This window comes from Lates calcarifer, linkage group LG10 (assembly GCF_001640805.2).
Source record: "Lates calcarifer isolate ASB-BC8 linkage group LG10, TLL_Latcal_v3, whole genome shotgun sequence".
In the NCBI taxonomy this organism is placed as follows: Eukaryota; Metazoa; Chordata; class Actinopteri; family Centropomidae; genus Lates; species Lates calcarifer.
In genome coordinates this window covers 8,547,628-8,574,605 of record NC_066842.1, presented here as the reverse complement: position 1 = coordinate 8,574,605, position 26,978 = coordinate 8,547,628, and the positions used below count along the sequence as shown (strand labels likewise).

Below are 26,978 nucleotides of genomic sequence, written 5' to 3'. Positions count from 1 at the left end.
TATTAAAACTGCCAAAACAGCTATGACCCATTGGGGCACAGACACAGGACCTCTGAGGCTGTCCTGTGGTGTCTGGCACAGAGACATCGGCAGTGGATCCTGCGGGTCCTGTGGGTTGTGGGGTGGGACCTCCATAGATTTGACCTGTTCCAACCCATCCCACAGATTCTGGATCATATTGCAATCTGAGGAGTTTGGAGGCTGAGTCAACACCTTGGCAACAGTGTTAAGGTGGCTGATCGGTGTACACAGAAATTCAGTGGTTCAAAATCATGTAGAAAAGAAATGATCACTTTTAAAGACCATATCTTAATAGAACTTATATTAGATTGATACTACCAAGAGATCATTAATCTTGATCATTAACTGTATATGAACTAAGTGAATCAGTGACTTTAGAATTGAAATACATTCCCCTAAAGTTAAACACACACACACACTAGCCCTGTGTGAACATCACTGAGTTGCAGCTTGTGCAGGCGGGGCTGTTCATGCTCTGCTTATAAACCTCAGGTCGCTCTCCCTCTGCTGATTTCCAGCAGGAACAGCCACTTTGGTCTGCAGGCCTGGTAAGTCTTTTTTGATGCTATCTCATCACTTAGTTAATACAGATGAACAAGAGTGTTAATCTTTTGAATTACTTAAGTGGATGAATTTGAGATTTGTAATCAGAGTTGAGCAGAATTTGAGAGGCACTGTGACTGGTACAGCTGTAGCTGGTCTCAATACATCATATGATGTAATGACAGGGTAGGTGTGTGGCTCGTTTACAAAACTTAAACGTAACCAGCTGGTTTAGATTAGGATTCAAACGACTATAACATACTTGTTGCAAGAACTTGGTTACATGTTGTATAGATATCTCACTCCTCACATCTGACTTAGTCTGGACCTATACTATATCTATCACAAATATAACTTCAAGACATTCATTGTGGGACTGACATCTGGTAGAGTAACAAATTGATTAGACTGCATGAAATATGACAGAAAACATTTGTTTATTCTTGGACTAAAAGATATAAATAATGACAGCTTATAAGAAATCATTTCTTAACTGTATATTTTACCCCAAATTCTGCTGCATGAAATTGGCTGGTTAATTTGACTTTGGATATACTTTTTAATACAAATATTCTACAGGACATAATATGTTACTGAATGATTTAATGCAATAAAAATTTCACATGTTTCTCTCTGCAGAGGAATCTGAATTGGAAGGAACTGTATCCAAGTTGTATTCATGAAATGATATTAGGAAGATAGGACCTGCATAGCTCTAACAGAGGATGACAGAGAAATGGTGGTGAAATTGCGGTTCTCTAATCACATAATAATAGCAAGCTGAAACATGCATTTCGGTGGTTCTGCAAATCAGTGGTTTCAAACTCCCAAATTCCTCTATTTTCCCCCTTTCTTTTGAGGCTTAATACTTGCATCCGCTCTGTCCGACACAGGAGTGAATGCTATCATTCGACTTTACACTGAGCAGACTGGCTGTGGAAAAGCTGTTTGCTGTGGTGGACATGCCAAGTCAGCCTCCTATTCCTTAGATGGTATTGAAGATAAAGGCTACGACTGAATGGGGTTGGAGTGTGCGAGTTTATGACCACGGGCTCATCTCCTTGGGGACTGGAAATGTGTTTGGGTTTCCAGAGCATCCTCTCCTTCCTTGATCACTGAACAAGGGATAATTTTGCATCACAAGAGTGAAAACAGCTGTGTGTGTGTGTGTGTGTGTGTGTGTGTGTGTGTGTGTGGTGTGTGTGTACACAGTAAAATGCTTGTGCACTCTTTGCATGAAGTGTAAAAGTTATTTATAGTAGATTTGACTTCATGCCTTCCATAAACCTTGAGTGTGAATGCATACATGTGAACACATGAGACGAACAACACAAAGAAGAAGAGCTCAAAGACGGATTTTTATTTGTTTATCTGTGAACGCTGCATCAAATTATCTTGATCCAAACAAAAAACAAAAAAAACAAAAACCAAAATGTCTGCATGGTACCTGTGACAAGAGAGAGCAGGATATGAGCTGTTTTGTGAACATGAGCACAGATGGTTTTTTAAACAGTTTGAGTTAAGAAGTGATCACTAAAAAGAGGTTGGGAATCAAATTTGCCAAATGAGAAACTGATACAGGAGAGGATTTGGCTCCCGATGTTTTAGTCTGAGCACAAATGAGTCTTTGTCATGAAAAAGTGGCGTGATTTGACAAAGACGAAGGCTGTCTGCTCTGTACTTGTACAGATGGGATGCTTTAAACAGAAGAGGAAATGGTTTTCCACATGAGCAAATTACAGGAGGGGTACAGGTGAGCATTAGTGGCTCTGACATTAATGAAGTCATTCATCAGTAATCAGTCTGCCATCAAATCTACTTACTTTCTACTTCCTTTATATTGTACCAGAATGATTTGGTTGCAGAATTTCTTGTTTTGAATTTCCACCTTTTCCTATACCACTGTTTTGACAATGATGATGATCAGCCTTCCAGTCATATTTTCTGCCTCCAAGCAACATTATGGAAAGTTGATTCATGGCGATCACAGTGGAAAGAAGTTATTCTTGGATTGCCACTTTGTATAGCAGCAGGTATTTCCTAGAGTAAACCATGCTCTCTGTCCATGGTCTTTCACCTTGCCAAGCTGGGACACTACAACTAACACTGCCTGTGTACTTCCTTAAAAGGAGGCCAAGTACACCATCTCAGCTGATGGGATGCGGAACAGGGAGTGCACATAGCTGCATCTATTTCCATTGAGCCCCCGGTCGAGGAGGAAACTCTAACTCAGCTTTGAATATTTGGATTACTTATTGCGTCATATTGCATCATCAGAGATATTTTCATTGATCACTCAGACCAGTTTTTTTAATCATGAACAAAATACAGCAAGCAAACAACTATTTCCATTCATCTGTCAGCTGATGATGGATTCCTTGTGTCCCTTTCGCCTATTAAAACAAAGCTGATAAGTGAGTGTCCTGCCGAGCCTGTTTCTCTGTATAGAGATGATGAAATACTCCCAGATCTTCACTTTACCACTTGATGGCTATCAGCCACAGACCAACACATCCTCCTTTTCAACCCAACTGTACACAAACTTAAGCTGCAGAAAAGGTCAATACTACAGTATGTTGTGGCTTGTAAACTGAGAGGAATTTGTATCCTGGTCAGGGACTTTTTCATATGTGACCATGTTTGGTCATGTGGAGTAAGCAGCTGTGGCCTCTTGATTGATTGCAAACGCCTCTCTGGCAACTGTTTATCTATAAGTGTGTTAAAGCACTTTCCTTATCTTTTAACAAGAACCTTTTTGGTTATTTTGTATATTTAGCTGATGCTGTTATTGGTGAAAATTCTAATGAGCAATGGCAAGAGATGATGAGTGATACCATTAACATATTTGCACACAAAAAATGATGCTACTGCCACAAGCTGACTAATTTAGCTGAGCACAAAGGTTAGAAACAAGGATAACAGCCAACCAGGTTTTGTCTAAAGCATAACAAAAATAGGTCTTTAAAGGTCACAAATTGTTACAGAAATTAATGGTTTAACCCAAAAATAATACAAAAACTGCAGTGTCCCATCCAAGAAATGTTCTGGCACATAAACCCCCAATAAGTAGATGGGAATACAGGGTCATAGGGTCAAAGTTAAAGTAAAAAGAGTATGAGAGCTAACTAACTGAACAGCAAATTAACTTGTCCTGTATTAGAAATTTGTTTGCTATACTGGATAGCTTGGTTAGTAGTAAACTGATATCAACAGTGACAAAACAGCTGTAATAAAAAAGAATAGATAATGGTCCAAGAAGGGCATCTGGGGAGGTTATTCACAGACCCGACAAAATCACTGTTGTAACCAGTAGTGGTTGCTACTAGCAACATAAATGACATAAAATATCAAACTGAAAATAACTGCTGTTGAACAAATGCCTGTTGTAATGAATAACATTACAGCCATGCAAAAAAGGTTTCTTTGTAGTCTAACTTCCTTTTTGTTACACACACAAGTTGTACTGAATCGATTACAAGAGAGAGAGAGAGCTGTACAGATATTAATATTCAGCTGTCTGAATGTCTTTCCTGAACATTTCCCGCATGAAGATGTGAGGTCCTCTGTAACTAGCCAAACCAAATGTAAATCATCCATTAGAAACAGTCTTTCACACAGCAAAATGCTTTCCTCTGCTTTCTTTTGATGTCTGATTAATACATTGGCAGACTCTCTATAAAGACGCCATCATGAAGCCAATAATTACAAAGCCAGACAATATACAAATAACACATGGTGCGTACACAAACGAGGACCATCCATACAATTGGTGTAATTATGGGGCTTTTAGTGAGAGTCTTTTAACTTTTGTATTGCATACCAAGCACTAATGCCTTGTAAGACTTATTATAACCTCCAGTGGACCACTTGAGGAATTCTCAGGATAAATCCTAGTTGGCTTTAGAAACAAAGGGCTCAAATGTGGGCTTACTGTGATTTAAATACTTTTGATGGGCAACACTGACATTGGAAACTTCCAAGAGCAAACAGTGTTTTTTTTTGGGTTGTTTTTTGTTTCTTTTTTGTTTTTCAGAGCTGTGTCCATTAATTACGCTTAACAGGTCACCCAGGTAAATTCAATTAGTATTACAAGTATGATTCATAATGCTGCCAATATTAGTCACCACTAAGAGTGAACTGTATATAAAGAGATCACATCATTCTATTAACACATCATATATTCTATGGTTTCTCCATAAATATGCCAGAAGTCTTTATGCCTTCATTTTAGTAGACTCCTTTAAGTCTGCTCAAACCTCTGGAAACCATTTTTTCTCCTAAAGTACTTTGAAGCTAAGGCCGGTACTCTATTATGGATCTTCATGTAAAGGGATTGCAGGTTTCTTAAATTTAAAGGGTTTGTAGCGCACACAGACTGGGTAGGATGCCAGGTTTAAGAGTTTTCCTTACTAGCTGCGGCTTATATTGACTGTGTTATGCCTCCCTTGCTCATGGAAGGAAAAGGAAGGTAAATAAAAGCCAGTTGTGCAAAGGGTGGATGCTGAAGAAAATAAAAATCTCACTACCTGAATTCACTTGTGAAAGCAAAAAGCTTTTTTTTTTTTCAAACAAAATTACCTAAGAAAGAAAATTTCTACTGCATGTAAGTCGTTATCAGTTTTTAAAATCCAATGCCTTTCCCAGTCTCTTTATAGGTGCCTCACTAATGCTAGTTTCTGTTAACGATTAACATCTACAATACACATACAACAGCCATGTCCACCACGCTAAGTTGCAGATCCCATAAATGATGGGTTGGCCGAACTTAAACAGGTTTCAGTTCACTAATTGCGTGAGCTGGGAGCCACCAATCAGGAAGCAGGAAACAGGAGTTGAGGTGAAGGAATCCCCGCCTTCCCAGCAGGAGCCAATCATACACCGGGGACCGCACATCAGAATTAGCATACAGAAAACTACAAGAAAGGGTCACATATGCAACGTGCAGTTTTTTAAGTATGCAACGGTCGATTTTGCGTGTCCTGATCGCTCTTAAATACTGCCCGGCTACTTAAGGTTTAACGTCCCACATCTTAGTTCCTTGTCCGTAGATTTTAACTATGAAGAAAGTAACACGGACCAGCTGTGATAAGAGACACAACAACAGTTAACGCAGGGGTCAGACGGTGATTAGCTTAGCTTAGCCAGCTTTATGCTAAGTTAGGCTAATTGCCTTCTGGCTCTAGCTCCATGGGAAATGTACAGAATTGACAGTGAGTTCTCATCTAAAACTCAGCAAGAAAGTGAGTAAGCACTTTTCCAAAAATGTTGCTCCATATAAAAACCATATTTAGTCATAGTGTACTTGTGCTTGCTTTAGACAGCTAGCTGTGAAATGCTTAAGTGCAGATGTCGTATTTAAACCTTTGACAGACTACATACACAACTATTTTTTTCTGTCTACATTTCACATTTCTGCTAGGTAATTAGATGGTGCCAACAGAAAGCCAGAATTGTCTCCTTGTCACGATTGTTTTCCTCATGTGACAGTTGATTTGTTGCAAACGGTTAAATGAATATTCATAGGGTGTGTCTGGTGAGTGTCAGCAGTAGGCCAGTTGCATGAGAGCAGACTGACCATGGTGAGGTAGAGAAAAAGAGGTCTGCACCACCAGCGTCTGAGCCGATCAGAGTGGGAGCAGAGGAGATAAATCACTTACAGATGTATGAATTATAAACTGTCATGTGGGAATTATTTGTGGATTTTCAAGTTACACTAGACAGATTGTTAAGAGGGGAAGACTACAACATGCTGTTCACGTATAAACAAGGAGATTACAAGAATCTCTCGCAGTTTATGTGCAAGGAGATTTGAGGGACTGTTTCCATGTCAAGGGTAGGTGCAGGCAGATATGTCTGTGTAAATTAAAATGCCAATATGATCAATGCGTGGATCCAAGGGGAGGTATGTTTTTGCATTTGGATTATTTCAGTGTTAGAGCAGGAATAATTCATGCAAGCAGTATACTTATAATCCATACAAATCACCTGTCGGGTGACTGATGGGACAGCTGTTATGGGGAACTCTCAAGTGAGTATCTGTACTTAGTGTGTATAAGTATGTGTGTGCATCCACATTTGTGCACCAAGTAGGGGATAGGAAGGTAATCACCTCTGGCTGCCAGAGTGGTGATTTTTTTAAACTGTAGAAATGCAGAACTTTTGCTGGCCTTGCTGGACCCGGGCCAATCCAAACAGGGCTGGATCACGACTCTGACATGTCTGTGAGATGTTAGCCTGCAGGTCAGTCAGTCTCTGTCTGCTGCACCATAGAGTCCATAAGGCTCCAGCCCCTTCCTCAAAAACACAGACCAGCTTTTGTCATCCCCAGACTTTAACTGGTCCTATATATGAACAGCTGTGAGGGAGTGATGGTATCGTTTTGTCTCATGTGTGATTGTGAAAGGAGTTATGTCACTATAAAGCATTTAAATAAAATTTGGGCAATGTTAAAATGGTGGTAATCAGTTGTAGTCATGCTGGTTCAGTGTTGCAGACCAGACAACTGCATGTGCTAGTAGTCCTGTAGGTATTTCCATGCATTGTGATATAACAGCTTGCACCTATTCTTTAATCTTTTCAAAGCTGTGTCAATGACTTCACCTTCAATGTAGTTAGTAGTTCATCCCATTGGGACTGTCCTCTTATCACTCTCTAACAGACCAAGCTTTGCTTTCTTTTCAGTTTGAAGGGTTTTCTAACCTCTTGTAAATGCAATGATGGCTGAAGCTCTTGGCAAGCGACCATCACCACCACCTACTCTGGGCAAAAAACCACACTCTGTGGCAGAGAAAACTGAAAAACTTACCTTCAAATCATCCCTTTTCTTAAGGTTTTATTCTATTTTCCAGATCCAAAAGAAATCATAATCCCTTTTATTCCTGTAGTCCAGATCATTATGGTTTATAGATTAGTAACAACCACCTCCAAACATGTTTTGCGCAGAAGTTATATAAGATATATGAGCTACAATAAATGACTTTCCTGTTTTCCAGAGAGGTAAAGTCATCCTTTTCCAGGAAAGCTCTCAAATGTCTTGTTAGAGATATAATGGATGTTTTAGTAAAAGGCCTCTTTAGACCCATTCTGTTTGTAAGCCTTTGTGACTGTATATGGTATAGGCCATTGTGAAAACTAAACTGTTGCTAATGCTTGTGTCCCATTATGATCTGCTGCTCACTGTTGGTGGGCTCCTCTTCAGATCTGAAGATATATATAGATAGAAAATAAGGGGATGATACGGAGGTGGCTCTTTTTATGACACCGCACATAGCTACATTTGTGCATGAGATAAACAGAATAAAGTGTGATGTCAACTTACTCTGTGAGCTCAAATCATCTGGATTCCCAGCACTCTTTGTTATGTTGTTATAGAGGAAGACGGATGGTTAGCTCATGAGGCAGGCCAGAAATTTTCTCCCTATCGTTTTCTTTCAGCATGTTCTCAAATGTCAATGTAATGATTGAGTGTGTTTTTGTATGTGTGTGTGTGTGCATGTGTATGTCTGTATTTCAGGAGACTGTGGTAGATTTTTCTGTCTTGGACTAAGTTGGATGGAGGAGTTTTTTTCTTGGTCACAGTCTTTATTTTCATTTTCAGTTTATAAACAGGCCACCAACAGAAATGAGCGCAGTCTGTCAAAACAGTCTCAATCTAGATATTTAATCATTGGTTACATGTTTTTCTGCTTCTTTAAATGCTGCAAGACGGCTATTAAACAACAATAGTTTGGTTTTGGGGGATTTGTACTATTTCTCCTGTTCAGCCAGAGAGGGGCAGTCTCACCTGGATGCCTTTTTATGTTTTTTTTGTGTAGTTTTAAGGTATCTTGAATAGCTAGCTCAGCCTATGGTGCAGTTCATGGATGTCTAGGAGATCCGTAGCAAGTCCAGAAAACACACTTTCTTTAATGATGAGAATTAAATGAGCCTCACATCAACAAGATTTTAAGAGAAAAGCAAAATGTAATATTTCAGACTAAAGAGATTTGCAAACCAGATTCTATTCTGCAACATTAATTCCCTAAGTTCATATCTCAACAGTAGATTGCGAAGCTTCACAGTGTGCTAAAATGTTTGGAAGTTTTTGTTGGTTTCATTTTCCTTCCTTCACTGAGTGGAACAGGGCTGTTAATCTTTCTGAAATCACACCTCGGAGTTCTCCTGTACTTTCACAGTACAATGTAGGCTGCTGTATCTGTTGGCTGGAGCTACTGCCAGACTTTCTGACAGACTTAAATAATCTGTTCAAAAGGTGATTGATGGCAGCTGCTCATTGTGCAGCTGGAAAATGTTCCATGTCAGATAAAAAAAGTGCAATTGATAAAGAGTTTTTATCGGCAAGTGCTCGAGGTTAAAGGTGTTAACACATGGTTATTGAAAATGTTTTGAGGACTATAGATGAATGAACTTGCTTGTTCTTTTGCCACAGAAAAATCTCCACACTCAACTTATTCAGAGATGATCTCTACAAACACTTATGGTTATGCATCTGTTTTCTAGCTCTACATCAGCCAGAGGAAGTTTTGCAGTTAGTGACTTGGCACAAGATGATATGGTCTTATTGTATTACATAAGTGGCTCAACTTTGGGAATTACCCCCTACCAGAACAGGCCAAGATGCAGATTTATTATTACTTTATTAGAGGCTTTGGGTAGTGGATTGATTGCTGTGGATACACACTGGATTGTAGATTATATACTTTGGCAGCCTTAAACTAGAATTATCATTTTATCTATAACTCAGAATCTGTAATGAATTTTAAATGTCGTCTGGGGCCATGGAGCTTCAGACGACCTACACCAAACAAAAGTAGAAGGACTTAAGGGTTCACTGATTATTATGATGAATAAAGGGAGCTTTTTATGGATATCATGTCTGTCCACCCTCTACAATTCAAATAAAGCTGTCTTGTAGATTAGGGCTGCCCAGTGTATTCAGGAAATATATTTAGGTGATTAGTTAATTCTTTATTCAAACTATAATAAAATAAGTAAAAATACTGAGCAGTCTGAGCAGAGGAGAAGCTAAGTTGAGCTAACAAGCTGTCCACTCTAGCTTCGTAACAGACAAATATTTCAACAGTATAGATATTCTTATCTAACGGGTGAGCAGAAAACAAATGAGGCTTCCCAAAATGGTGAAACTATTAGACAGAAGCAGAGAGATACATTTCCAGGAAAGTAATTATTCTCTAAAACCAAGATGCAAGAGAAAATGAGTAATGATCAGTTTTGTTTTTCTGAAAATAAACAATATTTATAAATAAACTGATACATGTTCATGGTAATATTTTACCATACCATACTTTGCACAGCTACACAACTGCATCAACTCTGTAAACAAAGTGGCCTAAGGTGTGGATTAATTTTGAAGAAAGGAAACCTGAAAAAAAGAAGAAAAACAGATACATTTGACAATAGCTGCAGCACATCACAGACAGAGTAAAGAAAGGAAGGATAAGACAAACCAAGGGAAATAATCTGAGAGAGTCTGAAGTCAGAGATCAGGGAGGGGAATGGGAGGCAGAGGGAGAGAGCAGGAGTCAGGTTGAGGAGGAGGAGGGAGGCTGAGAGAACGAGGGGAGCAGAGAGGCAGGCTTTGCCTTTTCTGGTAGTTAAAGCTGCTGAAAGAACAAGCAGGAATTCTTTGTGCTGCAGAAGGGCTGAGATATAAACCAGACTGCAGAAGTTGATATATGAAGAGAGGGAAGACACTGCTGTTCATGGACTAAACTTCAGCTACTGTTAAGGTATTGTAAACCAGCAGGCACTGTAGTTATTTATTACTTTTTACACATGCCATGAAGCTGTTTCAATTTGAACAACTTTTATGTAACTGTGACTTACTGAATTTATGTTACGTGTGGGTTTGTTGTTAAGTATTAAACACCCCAAAGGTGTGGAACTACCAGGATGATGAAATAAGAAAAAAAAACAAAGAAGAGAAAAATAAGATTCTCCAATGATGCAGGATAAATAGACTGATGACTGATTGGTGATTTTTGGAAACATGATGTGATATCACGCTTGTGTCTTTCAGTGAGAACGTGAGGAGAATCTTTTGGGCATCATGGACGATGACTTTGACCGCCGCATGGAGCTGAGGAGGCAGAGGAGAGAGCAGATGCGCCTTGAGGCTGAAAAGTAAGTCAGTAAACATACAGATAAGCACTCCATCGTGGAAATGCACACTCAATCATGAGGGAAATTCATTCCCCAAAAAACCCCACATACATTCTAAAACACTATAAAGAGAGATGTTCAAAATCTTTTTTTCTTGGTCTTCTGTTTATCCATGTAAAGTCTTATAGGCAGATGCTCTGTGATCAGAGCCTACTGTGTGTATGCACTGTTGCATGAGGGAGTTGTGAGAGTGTGTGACTCCACATGGAGCAGCAGAGTAGAGCAGACAGGACTTGGATGGTGTTCAGGTGATGACGCCTTAATGATGATCTTGACTACCTTTTTTGCTCATTAGGGAGTCAGTGTGCCGTGCTGCTGTTTGGACTTGTCTCTCACACTCTGTCGTCTCCCTCCCATCTCAGAAAAATATTACAGCACTGTTATAAAGTCATTGCTGTCATCAAATCTAGTAGTAAAATGTATGTAAAGCTGCATGTTTAAATCCCTGGATAACCTACAGTGATATCAAGTGAAAGGGAGTGGCGAAAAATCAGCTCAGTTGTCTGATAGTTGCATCATAATTAGTGTCAAAACAAGTACAAGTAGCTTAACAGCCACTGGAAGACAATATGAACCATGATCTGCTGTGAAACCCTCGGCACCTGATGTGATGTCATGAGTGCAGGTAAAGTGGAAGCAGACTGAGTTAATTAGCACAATTGTTGACACCTGTGGCTGTCAGCTGCTGCCTAATTAGTGAGCCACTCAAAATGAGAATAAAACACTGTGATGAATTTTGATTAGTAGAGCCTGCAGACAAGTTTCTTTGATCAAAGAGAAACATTCACTGGGTCTGTTGGTGTCAGGTCCCAGCGTGTCAGCAATCAATGCAACTTCAGAAAAGAGAAATGATTGAAACCTAAAATACACAGTTAAAACATGATGATACTGTTTGAATGAGTCATTTCTGTACCAATCTGTACTATTCATTAACTCTATTGTGTATTTTTAATGTGCAAATATCACCACATGGGCATTTGTTACAGTACTATTGGCTCTTATCCACACATTTAACCACATTATACAGTTATGCAGCATTAAAAGGATATGTCTGGTGTCTGAATGTTTTCCTATTGTCTACAAAGACAATGAAAAGACCAAAACCAACAATGAATTTATCATAGTAACAAGTATTGTAAGTCCAAAACATTTTATTCTTCCATGCCATAGAGCCTCATTGTTGTCTAAAACTATTTAAACCACATTAATGAGTCACAGTGTTCCTTCATTACAGTGAATGTGTAGTTAGTATTGGGCTGATTGTAAACGCCATTCTGCTGCCAGAATTACTCACTAGAACATCAAATGTGTATTGATCCATAGTGGAAAATAGTCCCCAACAAATGCACAATTTTTATAAAACACACGCCTGTCACACCAGAAACTGAGGTTCACTTCCACAGTCTTGTCTGTGGTTAGGTTTAAGTAACAAGGGCACTTTGGTTAAGGTTAGTGAAAGAGTGGTTTTGGTTAAATGTAAACATGGTGTGTCTGAAGTGACTGTGAACGTTTTCTACATTAAACCAGACCACAAACTTTTCCTATGAAACATGTTTGCTGTTTAGTTGTGTTTGAACATAATTTCTAGGGGTTAGGGCTTGAGGTTTACAGACACAGACAGGTTTCTGGAAGTCAGAAAGTACTGAAAGACGAGCTAAAGCGTTGCTTGGGATTTGATATGTGTGGAATATGACCAGTTTTATCCATTTATGATCGTGACATTTGGCTGGAACCACATATCACACATCATTTTTGTCAGTGCTGGAGGTAGTCTTATCAGATGTCTTATCATAGCCTGAGTGAAAGAAGAGGAATTTTCTCACAGTCTTGCAGCCAGCTCTGCCAACCGTGCTTGCCTTGCCTTTTCTGCCTGTCACCCCCCCCCCAGCTTCTCAGCTCTTCTCTGCAGCCTGAGGAAATGCTGCAGACGCTGGAATGTTTTGACTGCCATTTTTAATTTTTTTAATTTCGGCACAGCACAGCCTTCTGTAAATGCGTCAGACTCTGACAGGTTGAGTGGAGTTTTCGGTCTCTTTTCCTTCACCTCACTCTGTTCTCCTGTTGCCCATGAAGCCCACATCATATTTCCCTCCATTCCATTTGTTTCACATCCCTCGGGTTGCTCATCTGGAAATGTAACAGTAACATGCTCACAGCAGGCCCCTAGCTTTGAGGTGGTGTAATATCTAATTGAATTACTTCCTCGATGATTTCTCAGGGCGACCCATGCCATTTGGAGGAACCTTTGCCTGGGGATTTGTTGGATTTCCGCTTCATTCGGGTCTTTGTTTCGGTTCTAAAGACAGAAAGGATTCTTGTGGTTCCCATCCACCTCTCTCACAACATCTGTAAATCATTGTGCTGCGGGTTCAAGATGAGCAGAGGGAAATAATACCCGTGCGCTATCAATGGGCCATTTCAAGCTTTCTCCCTGCCTCATAAAATCTGGTAATGCTCGGAAAGATACAGCCTGGCATGCTCGAGAGTCTCACCATGAATGTACTCACAGTTGGATGAAGGTCAAAGGCAGAAGAGAAATGTGGTGGATGGAGGGGAATGACAGGAGGGCAACGATTTTGGCACCATCCCTCATCTCCAATTCAGTGGATTGTATTCTCTCCCTTTTTTGCCACCATGGTCTTGGTCTCTGATTCAATATGTTTTTTTGCAATATTAAGTTCCAAGGAGGTCATTCTTCTGGAGAAATCAGTTTCTCCAATTTGACATTTGGATCTCAGACACATGTAAAGTGTATGTTTCTTATTATTTCTTAGTCTTTTCTCCCTCTGTTGTGGCAACCAGTTTCGATTATGTCTTCTGAGGTCAGCTTGAGATGGTATGACTTATAACATATGACTGAGGGTCAGGATGCCTCAAATGGTCCCAAGAAAACTTTGAAAACTTTGACAATGTGTGTAGTTTCAACTTTTCTTGTTAAACACTGGATAATTTAAGCTCTTCAGGCCTCTTAAAAGACTTCAAATGAAACAACTGGAGAAAGGAAAAGCCCTCTGGTTTAACTTATGTCCACATCAAAGGGGAACTCCACCGATTTTACACATCAAAGTTTGTTTTCAGGAGTTTTCAATCTCTTTTCCTGCATCTCACTCTCTTCTTCTTTTTGCCAAGAAGCCATCATAATATTTCCCTCCATTTCTTTTCTTTTCACATCCTTTGGGTTGCTCATCTGGAAATGTATCAGTGACATTTAGACAACAGCAAAAAAAACAAAACAAACAAACAAACAAAAAAACCCCAGAAAAATAGAACACTTTTATCCTTTAACTGACACATTAAGATGTACTGTTTATCTGTGTGTATGATTTTTCAGGGTGGGTTACACCAATGACGATGATGATGAGGAAGCACGGGAGCGAAGGAGACGTGCAAGGGAGGAGAGAAAGAAGATGAGGGACTTAGAGGAGTCTGGTACCACTGACGTGATCGACACTAACAGGTACAGTGTGGATGACGGGACTAGAAACACATACTGTGATACTCTGGAGAGGCAAAACAGAGGAAAGAATCAGAAGACTACAACAAGAATAAGGTTGTTAATGCCATTTTCCCCAAACTTCAGTTTCATATACTGATACTGATATACTGTTATACTGATAATCACTTCCAGCCTCAACATTTGGCAGTGCCTCCATTGATTGTGTGGTTCTATGACTGATACTTCCCCCGGTTAGCCACAGCGGAACGATCCAATCAAATACTTAGATGTGGGCTCATCACACTTGATCGTACGAGAAATTTGATTGTAATGGGGATTTAGAGATTAAGCCGTGATTTGACTTAAATTTCTGGCACCACTGCTTCATGAACCAGGTTGATTTCATGTTTTTACAGCGCAGAGACCGAGTCCTCCTCCACCACCACCAGCACCAGCACCGGAGGTGCAGATGATGACCAGGCTTTGCTGGAGCGCCTTGCCAAGAGGGAGGAGCGCAGGCAGAAGCGAATGAAGGAGGCCATGGAGAGACAGAAGGAGTTTGACCCCACTGTTGGCACCACCAACGGCACAGACAGCATGCTGGAGGAGCAGTCCTCTGTCAGCAGCGGCAGACAGCAACACACGGAGGAAGAGGAGGACAAGAAGGAGGAGGAGAAACCAGCTCAGGAGGTGGTGGCAGAGACTGACACAAACTCCTGGAGGAAAGAGGAAGAAGATAAGAAGGAAGAAGAGAAGGTAAAGATGAGTTTTAGCTTTTTCTGAAGCAGATCGTAAAAGATTTTATATTCTTTTTTTTTCCTGCTTGACAGGCACCTGTCGAGGACTCAACAACACAAGCCACAAAAGATGAGGTATGGTCTCTTATTTTAGCTTCCTCTTAACTTTATTTTGTTAAATACATGCAGAAAATGATAGAAAATAGATAAATATATCATGTCTCGTAGGAGGAGACTGAGGCTGCAGCAACAGAAGTAGAGGTTGATGCAGGAAAGAAAGACGCTCATGAGGAAGCTGCTCCTGATGTCGACAACGAGGAAGAGGAAAGGAAGAAGAAAGAAGAAGAGGAGAGACAGCAAAAAGAGTTGGAAGAAAAGCAGAGGATAGAAGAGGAGGAGAGGCAAAAAAGGGAAATGGAGGAAAAGCTAAAGAGAGAGGAAGAAGAGAGGGAGCAGAAGGAGGAGGAGGAGAGGAAGAAGAGGGGAGAGGAGGAACAACAACAAAGGGAAATGGAGGAGAGGCTGAGAAAGGAGGAGGAAGAAGAAAAACGGAAAAAAGAGATGGAGGAAAAACTGAAAAAAGAGGAAGAGGAAAAACAGAAGAAGGAGATGGAGGAGCGGCTGAAGAGGGAGGAGGAGGAGAAACAGAAGAAGGAGATGGAAGAGAAGAAGAAGAAAGAGGAAGAGGACAAACGAAAGAAGGAAATGGAGGAGAAGAAGAAAAAGGAGGAGGAGGAAAAGAAGAAGAAGAAAGAGCTGGAGGAGAAGAAGAAGAAAGAGGAGGAGGAGAGACGGAAAAAGGAGATGGAGGAGAAGAAGAAAGAAGAGGAGGAGAAGCGGAAAAAGGAGGCTGAGGAGAGGAAGAAAAAAGAAGAAGAGGATAAACGTAAAAAGAGAGAGGTGGAAGAAAAGAAGAAGAAAGAGGAGGTATGTATGTGATTTGTCTTTTCACCAAAAGCAAAAACTTGGAAAAGTCAAATGAGGCCTTTGTGATAATGTCCCCAACAGATTTTAATGTAAGACAAGTCCTTAATCATTAGGATTAAGTGACAGCGGGGGACCACGTTTGATTCATCCAGGCTTCGTTCTTACTCTGCAGACATTTGCTGTATGATCATTTTGTGTTGTGTTTTGTTTGCCACAAGGATAAAAGAGGTGGTGGCATCGAGGATGTCATAGTGTGATGTGTCTTCAGTTTACATCTGCGTTGCATTCACTGTCAGGCCTTTGTGTGGTTTTTTGACATTGTGTTTAAACTGATCCTGCTGATTTCATTGTCTTAATAATCCTGTTCCTTTTTTGTCTTCTGTGTAAAGGAGGAGAAGCCAAGGAAATTTGGTTTCAAGGAAAAGGTAAAAGAAAATTGACTATGATTCAACACACCTAATGAATTCCTCTCTAATACTTAAGATATACAGTAAGTGAGAACAGTGTTTTGACGTCTGTTCTCTCTTTTTGCAAGAATGAACCAGCCAAACAGAATGGAGCTTTCATTGAGAATAAGCTGAAGAAAACAGAGAAGACATCAAGGTAAATCTTGCCAGACTCTTTATTTCAGTAGGACACAGTAAATGACTTTCATATATGACTTTATTTGTCATTTCTGGACATGCTTAAACATGCCATTTCATAAAGGTGTTTGATAAGAGGTGGATATTACCATGGACGAATTATGAGAAAATGGGCACAGACAGAAAAGGTCCTCCATGTGTCTCTGTGGTCATTTGAGTCTTATAACTTAGCTTAAACAAGAAATATCACTTCACTTCAAACAGAGCCTCTGGACCAGAGGCCCCTTGGCCTGTGCCTGGTAGGTCAATGTGGTATAATCCGTCCATGGATGTTGCAAATTTAAATGTATTTATATTTACAGTATCTACAGAATTGGATAAAATCTAGAAAATCACTCTGGATCTTTTCATTTCAAAACTTGTGGGTTTATATACATGTGTGCAGGTCATAAAACAACTGTCTGTGTCTGTGTAAACAGGGACAACGCTCCCTCCACTAAGGCAGACGACCTGGAGCGACAGGAGGCTGAACGCAAGCTGCAGGAGCTGAAGCGCCGACGGAACGACGCAGAGAGTGAGGAGTTTGAGAAGATGAAGCAGAAGCAGCAGGATGCAGAGGCCGAGCTGGAGGAGCTGAAGAGGAAGAGAGAGGAGAGGAGGAAGATCCTGGAGGAGGAGGAGAAGCAGAAGAAACAGGAGCTGGAGGAAAAGAAAGCCAAAGAACAGGTGAAGATGGACTTTACATTCAGGAATTTGATATACTTATTCTCTCGTAAGACATGGAGGTGTAGAGCAAAATTTGACTTTGATTTGATTCGGTTGCGGGCTGTTTATCATGAGGTTAACCTGTGACAAAAATTGTGGCAACAGGAGGAGAGGAAGAGGATGAGGGAGGAGATAGAGAAGAGGAGGGCGGAGGCTGCAGAGAAGAAGAAACAGAAGGAGGAAGACACCACAAAACCTGCCTTTGCTATCAGTCCCAAAGGCTCCTCCAAGGTGAGTCTGAGAGCAGAGGTTCAGACATCTTGCAGATGTTCTACAAGGATTCAAGCAAAGGAAAGAACGTAATTTCACTATGATTTAATAGTAAAGTAACAAAACATATTTTCTCACTTATCCACCATTGATTCCATATCAATACAAAACAGATTTTTGTCTGTGATGCTCACAACACTGAAAAAAAATCAACACATCTACCCAGAGACTGGTGTCTATGGATAATTCACACAGTTATTCCCCTTTTCCCTCTATGATCGAACATGTATTGTTGCCTAATGTGATCGATGGTTTTGCTGTTCCCTTTTCTGTTTTTAATTCTTATGATATTCCTTTGATAGCCGTATATTGATAGTTGACAAGAATTAAAAAAAGATGTGCTCTGGCGTCGGAGCTGTATTCAAATATGGCAGTAGATGAACAAGACCATGACTGGGTAATTTTCTTGCGGGAGTATTTTTGGAGGAATGTTGAGAATTGTGTGTGTGTGTGTATGCCCTTGTGCTTACATGGAAATCACAGTTCACTTTAAACAGCATTTCTCAGTCCCGAGCTCAGACCAGGCTGTGTGTGTGTGTGTGTACCCTGGCTCTGTTACAGCCAAACTCTCCAGCTCAATCACTCAGGCACCAACCAACACAACGTTCAAGTACAGAGAGACCTTCCCAGGGACAGGCCGGTCTGAATCTTAGTGAGGTCATCTTGGAGACAAAGAAAGAAGCCAGGACAGCTTGGCCAAGCATTATGTGTGCATGTCAGTGACAGGCTGGTTTATAACTTTAAACATGTTTTTTGTACTGTGCAGATCGGGGAGAAGGCAGAATTCCTGAACAAATCAGCCCAGAAAAAGTGAGACATAAATGCTTTTTTTGCTGTATAATACAGTATACATTAAGGGGTTGGTGAGCCATATTAATGTCCAACATGTTGTTCACCCCTGCAGCACTGCAGCCAGAGTGTCACACACTCCAATTGTTTCCAAGATAGGCAACAGACTGGAACAGTACGCGTCTGCCATCCAGGTGAGACTCGACAATGTTGTTCACTGTCCTCAGCAGCAGTGGAAGACATGTACCAATACTACAATGTAAAAATATGCCATTACAAGTAAAAGGATGCATTCACAGATTTAAAAAAGTACAGAAAAACTGAAATATTATCAGCAATATGTCATTAAAATATGAAAGATAAAATGTTAATCATGCAAAAGATGGCCCCTGTAACAGATATATTTCTACATATAACATTATTAGAACTAGAACTAGTTTTTACTACTTGCACATAGCTGCTTTAGTCCAGTGTTTCCAAACTGAGCAGTCAAGCTGAGGGGCAATGAGACAATGAAAAAAGCAAAGGTATGGCACAAGAATTTGTATTTATCTTTTGGGCTTTGGCCTGACTCTTTGGTTTTTTGGGTCATATTGGATAATTTCACTTCTTTGTGCCTAAAATGGTTACTTAAATGAAACTATCTGAGAAGTTTAGCAGAAGTATAAAGTAGCATGAATTACTCAAGGTTAGAACAAGTACCTTAAGTACAGGAATTGCGTGAATTGTGTAATTTTTCCATCACTGATCCTCAATCAATGGAGAGCTGTTTTTGCCCTTTAAAAAAATAATGAAATCCATCCTCTGTCTCCACAGGGAAACAAAGAAGCCAAGTCCCCCAAGTCTCCAATGGCAGATATTCCTACAGGAGGCACCCGCAGCATCAAAAGCATGTGGGAAAAAGGCAATGTCGGCGGCTCCTCTGAAAGTCCATCCCCTGTCAACAAGGTGAGGGATTGAGAAAGTGACAGGGACAGACATGCTTTCTGATTTGTGATTGAGTATTTGAGATTTCTCTTTTCCCAGGAACTGGCTGGTATCAAAGGAGGTGTGGCTGGACGTGTCAACAGTTGGATGGCAAAGCCTCCAGAGGCAGAGAAGACGACACCGGCACCTGCACCAGCAGCAGCAGCAGCATCACCAGCAGCAAAGCCAGCAGTAAGGCTTGATAAATCCTTGTCTTGATCACACACATTAGCCTATTGTAAATTAGACACCAGTGTTACTCCAACCGAGTAATCCCTCGATATTCCATACATGCTAATGTGCTCATTTGCACATCAACATGCCAGCCTTTTGTTGGCTCCAGCCTTTATATCTGAGCTCCAGGAGTGGACAGCGTTGCTGTTATGGAGTCTAGTGACACCACATGGATACTTTACTTAACAGCATCTACTAACATACACCCGCCCCCAAACCCTCTATGTGTTCTTCTTTACATGACCTGAAACTTATGAATGCAGTATTTTAGCATAAACCAGTGGGAAAACATTGGATTGAAGCACAGAATTGTTGCCAACAACAGTCCAACCACGAAGCACCGAAGTCAAACAGCTGAATACCAGCGTGCCTTCTTGCACAGCCGTGTCTACGCCCCTCTATACATCAATCACATTGACCTCTGTAGGTGTTTTAAGATTATATTACAGCCTATACAGCCTGTGAACCACAAAACTAGTGCTAAAAAAACGGTATATATTTGTCTCACTGTGACTTCATGATCAAAGTCTCCTTCAGGCAACGGCAAAAGGCCATGTCCCTTCACATTTGTCACACACAGAGACATTATTATCCTATTGCACAACACTGACAAAACAACAAGTACACCAACTTATGAATTTAGTTTATATACTATGATATAGCACCATTAAATACACGAGGTCGCTTGTAGTTGGACACTGCGTTCTTTTCTTGAAGTAGGACACCAGCTGCTAATCCTCCCAGGTCTTCTGGAGACATTACACTATGTCCACATGCAGAAACATTGCTGGATGACGTGTGACATTGTTCAAACAAGAAATTTACGAGCGAGATATCTTTAGTGTCAAACGTCTTGGCCAGAGGAGCGGTTGTAACCTTGCCTTCACTCTTGCGGCAACACTTCCCCCTGATGGGATGAAGCTGCACAACAAGTTTGGTTCACGTCTGTATCTCTGAATGTCTCCGTTCTCTTCTCTATGCCAACTGTGTTAACCTGTGTAATTCTCTTCCACCTTACTTTCCGCTTTGCTAATGCACTGCTCCTCAGCTTCCTCTCTCAACTGCTGTCCACTCTTCAAACTGTGAAGGTCTGCATCAGAGTTCACCACAATTAATCTAATCAGAGCATGATAATATGTATAGAAAAGATATTGCAAATAGATTTACTCATACTGTATTTAAGTATGTTTTGATACACTTTAACAAAGAGATTTACCTCTAAACTTGAGTGCATAGAGTTCAAATTATCTAATACTTAAATGAAAAAATGAATTCAAATGTTTTTCCTTCCTTTCTATTCCATTGATCATGACCTCTCAGATTTATCTTGAGACCCTTTGAGGGGGCCGTTAACATAGATTGGAAACCAATGGATTACAGTACCTCACAGTATAGTGAAATGTTGTAACAGTAATCTGGATACTTCTTCCATCACTGTGTAAAACTAAAAGGTTTGTGGTGGCTCTTTTTTGTGACAGGATGTGAAACCAGGCGATGTTGGTAACAAGCGTGGCATGTGGGAAACCAAGAAGGGCTCTACACCTGCCAAGGTAACACATTGTGCATACACCTCTTCCAGTGTATGAAGGACAGGCAGTTGTAATGCTTTTAAGGGTTTTCACAGTGTCATGATCCTGTTTCTTTGTTTCATTCAGTCTACCTAATAGATGGGTGAAAGAGGTAACTCTGTGCACGTTCCACCAGGCATGGTCTGACTGATTCTTGTGATGTTTACACTGTTACATGTTTTTTCAGTTCAGTCAATTCAAAAGGTTATAAAACATTGTTCAATCAAATCAGTCAGTCTTGTATACACACTATTCATTTTCATACAGTCTCTAACTCATGTATCTTTATACAATAATCATCAACTCGTGTTAAAAGTAGGATGTATTTTGAATTTCACATCTCTGGTTGAGCTGCCTGAACTGAATGGAAATGCTGAATTTGTTGTGATGAAAAAGTTTGGATTTCTGTCTCCCTCTCACACACAGACTGTACCATACTGTACACTATATTATCTACATGCTGCCATTGGTTCCGAGACCAGCTGTGAGGATATATAAATAGTATCCCTTGGCTCTGAAGTATTTTTTTCATTTGGAACATGGATTACTTTCAAACATGAACATGATCTATATGTTCTGGCTGCTCTGTGCACAGCTTTTTTCATGCCAACATAGTAGCTGCATTGCAGTGAGGATATTACTGTTGAACGCATGTGGTGTTTGACTGCTGATGCATTTTTAAGATTTCACATGAGAGTTTCTAAATAACATATCTAATATATGCGGGAGTATATAATCAATCCATCAAATCATTCCACTATTCTCACTTCTCTTCACCCACATATCCACAAATGAAGCCAGGCTTTTCATATGATTTCATACATTAGGATCCCCATTAACTTAAATTTAATAGCAGAAGCTATTCTTCTGGAGTCCACACACCTAATCTCATGATTAATCTCAGAATAGGTTCAGGAAATTGTTTCATTACAGTTTGCTTTTTTCATTAGACAATACTAAATATGTGATTTCTGAAGTTGTTTTTTTTCTCCTCTTTATTTCTTCCCTCATTCCTCCATCCCTTCTTTTTACAGGTGCCAGTTGGGGTAAAGAGCAAGTTTGTCACAAATGGTAAGTTTGTTAAGCAATTATAAATATAAATTAAGGAAGTATATTTACTCTGTACTGAAGTACAATTGCGAGGTATTTGCACTTTACATGGACATTTCAGTTTTATGTTACATCATACTTCTCTACAATTCATAGACAAATGCACTTTTTCGCACCAGTTCATTTAGCTATAGTTATGTATATATTATGTTTATGTTCACTCCCTAACACCTTGCCTCAGTGTCTCTCTTCTGCTTCTCTGCCATACCAACAGTGTGCAGCACTAGATAACGTTAGCTTAGTTAGCTTAACGACTGGCTCCCGGCACACCACAGACTCCTAACTCTACGTAAGCACAGAAAATAGAAGGAGTTTTATATAGTGAAGCAGTCTAGCCAAAAGGGAATGTGACTGACGTCACAGGAAAACTAGGGTTAACAGCTGATAATGATATTGTGCTTTATAAATCCTATTTCAAATTAGTCAAACAGTTGTCATCCAGACCTATCTCTGCACTTCATTTTAGCAATGTACCAGAGCAGGAGAGTCAAATATCTATCTATAATAATAGAGTAACTTTAGTTATCTCATCTATCAACACACTGCTGGTCAGTCATGTTCAGTCTCATCTACATCATGTCACAGTTTTGGGCGATGACTTCCTACAGAGTGCAAGCATGCATGCAAGCAACAGGATGCTGACTGCAGTTCACTTATTGGTGTCATTAATAACAAGGGTTTATCTGAATGTTAATAATACCTTTAAGTACATTTTACTGATAATTCACTGACTTACAGGATATGTTCACAACTGTCATGTTCAGACGTTCACTTAAAAGGTAACTAACTGCTGTAATCATTCCTCCTATCCATAATGGCCAGTTTAATTCCTAATGCACTTTCAATGTAAGTGATAGGAAACAAATCTACAGTCCTTGTTATGTGCAACAGTATTATATATGAGCATCTGAAACCAGAAATGTGTCCTTTAAATTAATTTTGAATGCAGGGCCTTTAATATATTGAGGTATTGCTACTTTTTCTTGAGTAAAGTTTTTAATGTAGGCCTCCCACTTTTGAAGTTGTTTCTTTTACTTAATGAAATGAACTTCCTCTGCTACTGACTGTAAATATTTACATACTACATATTAGAGCAGTCCTGGGAAGCAGAGTTTAGTAGTGTCGTCTCTGTCCTTCAAACCATTTTTCTGGGCATAGGGGACATGCCGTAACTGATTTATAGCCCCCTGTGGACTCATAACCACTGCAACCCACCAACCTTTGTGCCAGAGTAGCTGTTCAATGTAAATCAAATCTCCTGCTGGAGATTTTTGGGCACAGGCTCAGCTCTGTGGTCTATATTTAAAGAAAAACCCTCACCCTGACCTTGTTTCCCAGTATAAAGAACCTCCCAGACTCCTGGCGTGGCTGTCATGTCTTTGCTTTGCACTGTTCACCCGGTGGCACCTGGGCTGCCCAGTGTCAGCGAGCTGTTAGGCATACCAGAGTGCAGCTGCTTGATTTTCACATTACAGCCGACTGCTGGGGAGGATTACTAACAGTTTAAGCAGCAAATCGGGCTGAATCACCAGGCTTATTCACTCAGTGCTAATGATAAAGACCTACCATGTATCCCCACAGCCTGGAGGAATAGTTTAAATGTACATTAATCATGAAAAAAGACATTTAACATTCATGGGTGTTGGCTTGGTAAAGTTGTCTTGCTTCTTCGTGATCAAAAGTCACATTTTTTCTGACATCAAGCCCTCCAGTGCTTGAACCAGCGTGTGAACAATAGGAGTGGAAAAGCGTTTGTCGAGTGTCAGCTTCGACCCTAAATAGCGATCCTACCCCACTTCTTCATCAGAAATAGACCGCTGAGGAATGAAGTAAAGGGCAAATGACAAAGTTACAGCTTTCAATCACACAGAGAAGTGTCCTGGCTTTGACTACAGAATATGTGTCAGCAACATGAGGACTGTACAAACACACAAACACATACAAACATACATTATACACATAGAGAAGCATGGATGTAAATGCTTTGATTAACAGCCCTGAGACTAATCTCATTTAACACCTAATAAATTTTCATAAACTATGCAGTTTTAAATGCAACGCTGACAAATGCATTGACTAATAGAGCTTTAATGTCTCTCTTTTTCTATTAGCAGGCGTAAGACCGTAACCACTGACATTACCTGACCAAACACAAGGCTCTGCTGCTGTATGTGCATTCATTTCCCTTCAACACACCTGTGTTTTGCGAGACATTCACACCAGAAAGAGGAAAAGTCGAGGGACCGAGATGAGTGACGTTTAAGGATTCCAGAATCAAAGTTTTCCAGCTTTATTTTTATGAGTAACTTTTGCACTTTTCTGCTCATTTGATAGTAAAAAGATATTGATGTGTATCCATCAGACTTGACTTGATCTTTTTTTTAATTAAGAAATTCAAAGATGTCATACCTTATAAGGGTTTTCAGGGTAAAGTACCACATGTTAAATGATTAATAGTTAATATAGCAGATTATGTAGTATCCATCTGGTTAGTCCTCGATTTCTTCTTCCATTCACAAAGTTGAAATAAAAGCTTTAGCAAACTTTCCGATGGCTGTCAGGATGCTTAAATGTTATATTGCTCTCAAGCCACACTGACATGTCTACTCTTCTTGTGACGTTATGGTCATATATACCCAATAATAAGCATTTGTGTTTTATTGTCATACACACGCACTGCTTTTTGGGATGATAGTCACAGTTTTGACTCCAGGCCTGTACATATCTAATTTGTTTCTTAAATTGGCACCACTTCCTCATGAAGGACTCTTTAAATAAGGTTTATAAACAGTAAATAATGAATTATTTACTGTTGCTCTATAGATCTGTTCTAAGTCATTAAGTTGTGAGGAATCTCTTTGGCTGGTGTTTTTGCTGATAAGAGACCCCTTATTAAGGATTTATAAGTTGTAACAATAGGTGTTGCCAAGGGATGGCAAAGTCAGGTGGTCAGTCACCATTTGGAATACAAGAATCTCAACATCTGCTCAAGAGAATGTTACATTTTATTCAGACATTCATGATTCCCAGAGGATGAAGCCTGCACACCTTGGTGATCCCCTGAGTTTTCCTCTGGTGCCACCATGAGGTTGATATTTGGGGTTCTGAGTGAAATGCATCAACAGTTATTGGATGAATAGCCATGATATTTGTTACAGACACTCTAGTCCTTCTCAGGATGATTTGAAGTAACTCTGGTGATCCCCTAACTTCTCATCTAGTGCCGTCCAGCATTGTCCAACACTTTGATTTATGAGCAAATGCCTAAAACTAATCACATTCCCATCATCCTCACCTGCACTTTGTTGCTAATTAGCTAATGTTAGCATGTTAACAAGCTAAAATGAGATGAGTTTCATAACAGCATTAGAACCAAACACCAGCCAAAGGTGTTTATTACAAGACATCAGTAAATGACTTGTTAACTACTAATAAAGCCATTGGTTTCCTTACACAAGAGTCCTTAGACCTGAAGATAATATCAATGGTACAGCCCATGACCGATCAACATTTCTGTCAACAACACCTGGGTGTGTTACATTTTTTGACTTCTGACAGTTTAAAAATCACATTGTTTTGTAATATAAGCACAAGAGAGAGTAAAGTAAATGTGTGTGCAAGCGCTTATCCAGTGCAACAGCTATTCAGTGACCAAATGCAGTTGTGTTTAACAAGCTGGTAACAGTCTGACTCATTGCTTATGTATCATCAGTTTACATGCCACTATACAGTATCTTTGCAGTTTTGTTTGCATTGCAGCAGCAGTAAAGACTGTTGGCTCTTGTTTTGATGATGCCTGTAATTAACTTTAAATTGTAGCCTGTTTTTATCAGTCAGTGCACATGATGAGTTGAATCCTGCCAAAATATATTGTGAGTCTTTCAGTATTGTTGTAGTGGACTGCTCTGTTTGAGTGTTTGAAATTACTGTTTATGCTTGCTTCAGCAATAAAAAAAAAAGAGAGAAAAAAAGAGTTTGTTTCCAGTTGCTTTATTTTTACCTGTTTGGAGGAAATGTTGCTTCATGTCCTTCCTAACCACTGGTGAAATTATGGAGTGTTGAAACCTGAGTGGCTGGTGAAAGCTTGAATGGATTTATGACATTTTACCAGGGCATGAATGTACCTGCAGAGTGTGTGTGTGTGTGTGTGTGTGTGTGTGTGTGTGACAGAGCTGTAATGTCCAGCTGTCTAACAATAGACTGACCGGCCATAGGGTGTTACAGTCACATGAGTAAGAAGGGTTGGACTATGTATCCTTGATGCTCAACCCGGTTGTGAAGCTCAAGGAGCTGAAGTCTGTCGCCTCTGTCTCTGAACTCCTTCTGTCGGAGGTCACAGGTAAGGACGCTCTCATGTCAGAACTTTAAATTAAAACCTCGTTCAGCTTTAAAAATAGAAGAATTGCTGTTTAAAAAATATGTCCTTGTTCTTAAATTGTTGAATAAAAGAGTTACTCTCATTTTATATTTGTGCTCACTGCATTGAGTTTTGATATTTTATAGCCACATTCAGTGTGTAATAGAAACGTCAGAACAACAGAGTTTCCTGCTGTTTGAACCAAATGTGACTGAACTGCAACCACAGTCACTAAGTTCATTTACTCAAATACCGTATTTAAATACAAATTTGAGGCTGTTCTTTACTGGGGTAACTCCATTTTGTGCTACTTTATAACACTTAACTACATTTTACTTAACTAAAATGATCTGTAGTCACTTTTCAGACTCTTAACACTGCATATACCCTGCTCTTGCACAAAACAAGTTTTTAAGAATATCAATTTGAGACCTCAGTAAGTGAGTACATTTAGTCAAGTACTGTTTAAGTACTTGAGTATTTCCTTTT

General features: G+C 39.9%; 1 protein-coding gene across 5 annotated transcripts; it reads left to right on the top strand.

Moving 5' to 3' along the window:
- Positions 1-466: 466 nt before the first annotated feature.
- On the top strand, positions 467-26,105 carry cald1b (caldesmon 1b). 5 transcript variants are annotated; one of them, XR_007813958.1, is made up of 18 exons: positions 10,153-10,313; positions 10,604-10,707; positions 14,078-14,203; positions 14,599-14,938; positions 15,013-15,054; positions 15,148-15,846; positions 16,236-16,271; positions 16,382-16,449; positions 16,910-17,156; positions 17,301-17,426; positions 18,232-18,275; positions 18,370-18,448; positions 19,071-19,202; positions 19,281-19,412; positions 20,933-21,004; positions 21,110-21,134; positions 22,057-22,093; positions 24,247-26,105. XR_007813958.1 is itself a non-coding variant. In XM_051073238.1 (17 exons), the coding sequence occupies exons 2-17, from the start codon at positions 10,634-10,636 to the stop codon at positions 24,258-24,260; spliced, it is 2,271 nt and encodes a 756-aa protein (XP_050929195.1). In that variant the 5' UTR covers positions 467-569; positions 10,604-10,633; the 3' UTR covers positions 24,261-26,105. The 5 variants fall into 5 exon arrangements, 3 of the variants coding, with proteins under 3 accessions (XP_050929195.1, XP_050929196.1, XP_050929194.1); XR_007813957.1 differs by having other exon boundaries at positions 24,244-26,105; XM_051073238.1 differs by lacking the exons at positions 10,153-10,313; positions 21,110-21,134 and adding an exon at positions 467-569 and having other exon boundaries at positions 24,244-26,105.
- The last annotated feature ends 873 nt before the right edge of the window (positions 26,106-26,978 follow it).

Excerpts from the sequence above, each read along its gene's own strand:
- cald1b (XM_051073238.1), top strand. The coding sequence starts at position 10,634 with ATGGACGATGACTTTGACCGCCGCATGGAGCTGAGGAGGCAGAGGAGA. Across the intron at positions 10,708-14,077 it reads ATGCGCCTTGAGGCTGAAAA|GGTGGGTTACACCAATGACG; the intron begins GTAAGTCAGTAA and ends ATGATTTTTCAG. Across the intron at positions 14,939-15,012 it reads ATAAGAAGGAAGAAGAGAAG|GCACCTGTCGAGGACTCAAC; the intron begins GTAAAGATGAGT and ends CCTGCTTGACAG.